The sequence below is a fragment of the Medicago truncatula genome, chromosome 3, assembly GCF_003473485.1.
Source record: "Medicago truncatula cultivar Jemalong A17 chromosome 3, MtrunA17r5.0-ANR, whole genome shotgun sequence".
NCBI lineage: Eukaryota > Viridiplantae > Streptophyta > Magnoliopsida > Fabales > Fabaceae > Medicago > Medicago truncatula.
The window spans coordinates 35,809,008-35,812,203 of NC_053044.1; the positions used below are offsets into that span (position 1 = coordinate 35,809,008).

The 3,196-nt window shown below is 30.4% G+C and overlaps 1 protein-coding gene across 1 annotated transcript; it reads left to right on the forward strand.

Moving 5' to 3' along the window:
- Positions 1–522: 522 nt before the first annotated feature.
- LOC11408332 (uncharacterized) lies at positions 523–2,876 on the forward strand. Its single transcript, XM_003600952.3, has 2 exons — positions 523–1,451; positions 2,114–2,876. Exons 1-2 carry the CDS (start codon positions 601–603, stop codon positions 2,748–2,750), a joined length of 1,488 nt encoding a protein of 495 aa, XP_003601000.1. The 5' UTR covers positions 523–600; the 3' UTR covers positions 2,751–2,876.
- Positions 2,877–3,196: the final 320 nt, after the last annotated feature.

The following is a 3,196-nucleotide window of genomic DNA, read 5'->3' on the forward strand; positions in this document are numbered from 1 at the left end:
TGAGGACTAAAATGAATATTATAGGGACCAATTTCAATATGAAATGATTTTACAAAGATTAAAACAAAATACCAAGGACCAAAACCAAATATTCTATATTTGTATGGCCTAAAACCAAAAAATATTTTTACAGGGACTAAAACCAAAATATCAGATATTTGCAGGGACCATTTCCATATTTAAGCAGATATTTTTTTATCTTTGTAAATGATAAATGTCACATATTTAGTACACACTTCCGTACAAACTTTCTTTACCTTTTTCCAAATGAGTAAAATTCAATAATGGTGGATAAAGATTCTTAAACACATATACAAGTTTAATAGAGTAAAATTGCATCATGCATGAACATTTTGCATGTAATCGTACGTGTACTAGTAGTTATTTTCTTGTTCAATCAACCTTCTAGCTTGCTTCTTCCAGTTTCTAATAACATTAGCATCCTAATCACTTTCTCAAAACAATTAAACAAATATCATACTATACTAATCATATATATATTCATACTAATCATGTGTGAAGCCTCAACCAAGTGCACCTACAAACAGAGTTAAACTATATAAGTTGAATTAATTGAAGTAATTTCTTCCAATTAATCCAATGGCTTTCAGTTTTCCTGATGTATTTTGCTGGATTCAAAATCTTCCACCAATCTCAGAATGGGAAACAAATTCCATCTCCTTAAACGTATGTTCTTCAACAACTTCTCAACCATTACTCAATCTCACCATATCCAAAATCCATCAATCCTTAAAACTCTCTTTTATGATTGTTGCTGAATTCAATAATATTGACCCTATTCATCTTTGGACTTCAAAACCATTTATGCCAAGCTCAAAAACCACCAATTTATTAGACAAAGAAACTATTTCAAATCTCTTTATTAATTTCATTCAAGACATTCTTCATTATGGTTCAAACAAAAACAGCCCTTTAATAAGGTTTCCAAAACTTGACTCTGGTCCAAACCTACCAAACATTTTTAACCTCACTTTCTTCACTCTTTTTGTCCTTGTTTGCATATATGAAGCACCTAAAAATATTAGTGATGCATGTATTGGTTTCTTAAAAGATCATTTGACAAGTACTCAATCAAGACAAGCTTCGAATTTATTAATGAAACTTCTGGGCTCGAATTTGCAAGAACAATGGATGCGTTCTGTGAACCTTGCAATTACTAATTGGGTTGGTGAGATTGAAGAACAGCATCAAAACATGTTTAGAACGCCATGTTCTTTGTTTTCTTATGCATTTTCAACAAGTGGGTTGTGGAAAGTGCAACTTTATTGTCCTGCTACATGCATGGATGTAGAGAAATCGGAAAGTCATCCACATGACAAACTGGAATTTTCTCTCAAGTATCACCAAGTTGAAAGTGTTCTTCAGTTCAATTACAAAGTTGTTGTCAAAGAGGAGTGGGTTGAAATCATGGTCAATGTTGATAACATAAGGTAATCACAATTATTATATTCATTTAATAAGTTAAACTATATTGATATAATAAGGCCAATAATAAGCATATTAGTTAGCAAAACAAAATAAATAAACTATCTCATGTTCTATTTAGAAATATAGGATAGCTTAAGCTAGAAAAGCCTCATCAATTGAGGGTTTGTTTGATGAAATCACCGTAGCACGGGGTTTAGCAAAATTCATCGTCAATCTAAACATGCACTGGTTAGTGCAATTAGTAAGGATCGTCTTTTTGCTTTCTTTCTATTTTTTATTGTTTAGATCTTTGAGAGCCATTGATTTTGAGAGAGATAGAGAGAGAATCTCTAAACTCATATCAAGAGTATCCAAATATGTTTTCTCCTGCCTTCTTCTTGAATAATTTGTTGAATTGAAACTCAGTTTCTAATAAATTAATTATTTAATATTCAAATTCCACATACTTGAAGTTCTAATTAAATTGTATATTTTTAAAAATACATATATAACATCATCCATTTTTTTATAAATAACAACATCCCTTTTTTTAAATAATTGCATTATCTAAATAACAAGAATTAATTTGCATTTTTATTTATTATAATTAAATATATTGAAGTGATTTTTATTTTATTTTTCAAGTCTAAAAGTTGATTTATTTTGGCTATATATATATATATAGGTGTGATGTTACCAAATTAGTGAACGATTCTCTAGTGAAGGAAAGAGGGGCAGGTGCAACTGAAAAACATTTTCCATCAAGAATATCATTACAACTAACACCAACTATTCAAAACCAAGTGATGAGTCTCTCAGTTGGAAAATCAACAGAGAATCCAAAAAAAGAAATTGGTATTGACAAAGGTATAGAAGCTTCAATTGAGCCACCAAATCCTTTAGGACTCAAAGTATCAGCCGGAGAATCAACAACCGTTAGTTTAAAGCCATGGAAATTTGAACAATCTGTTTATGGCTATAGTGCAAATTTGAATTGGTTTCTTCATGATAGTATGGATGGCAAAGAAGTGTTTTCATCCAAGCCTTCTAAATGTGCATTGATTAATCCAAAGTCATGGTTTAAAAATCGTTACTCTAGTGCTTATAGACCTTTTACTAGACAAGGTGGGGTTATTTTTGCGGGTGATGAATATGGTGAAAGAGTGTGGTGGAAAGTGGATAAAGGAGCTATTGGGAAAACAATGGAGTGGGAGATAAGAGGTTGGATTTGGTTAACTTATTGGCCAAACAAACGAGTAACGTTGTACAATGAAACTAGGAGGATGGAGTTTCGTGAAATTGTCTATCTTGATGTTGCTTAATTACCTTAGGTATGATATTGCGTGGTTTTATTATTTAAACAAATATATACGATTTATTTATTGTATGATATAAATGAAGCTCTATATTGATCTTGTGTTTTAATGAATTATGAAATTTTGGGTTGATGTTGGAGAGAAACAAAGTATTGATATTATTATTGTGTTCACAGAGGGGACTTTAGTTTTTGCTTTAGTCCTCCATTTTCTGTAATTTATATTGTATCTACTAAAGAGCCTTTGAAATATATTCATTTTATCATAAGGATCAATTGTGACGTCCAAAACGCCAAAATATAGTTTAAAACTCTTTGAAAATGATTTACTAATCTTCCTTGCAAAAAATAGTTTTTTCATAACATAAACATGGAGGTTAAGGATATCACTAGTAACATAGACAATTAATCTCAGAAGAAATTCTTAAAATTGTTTTCATAAAAAAAATCAAA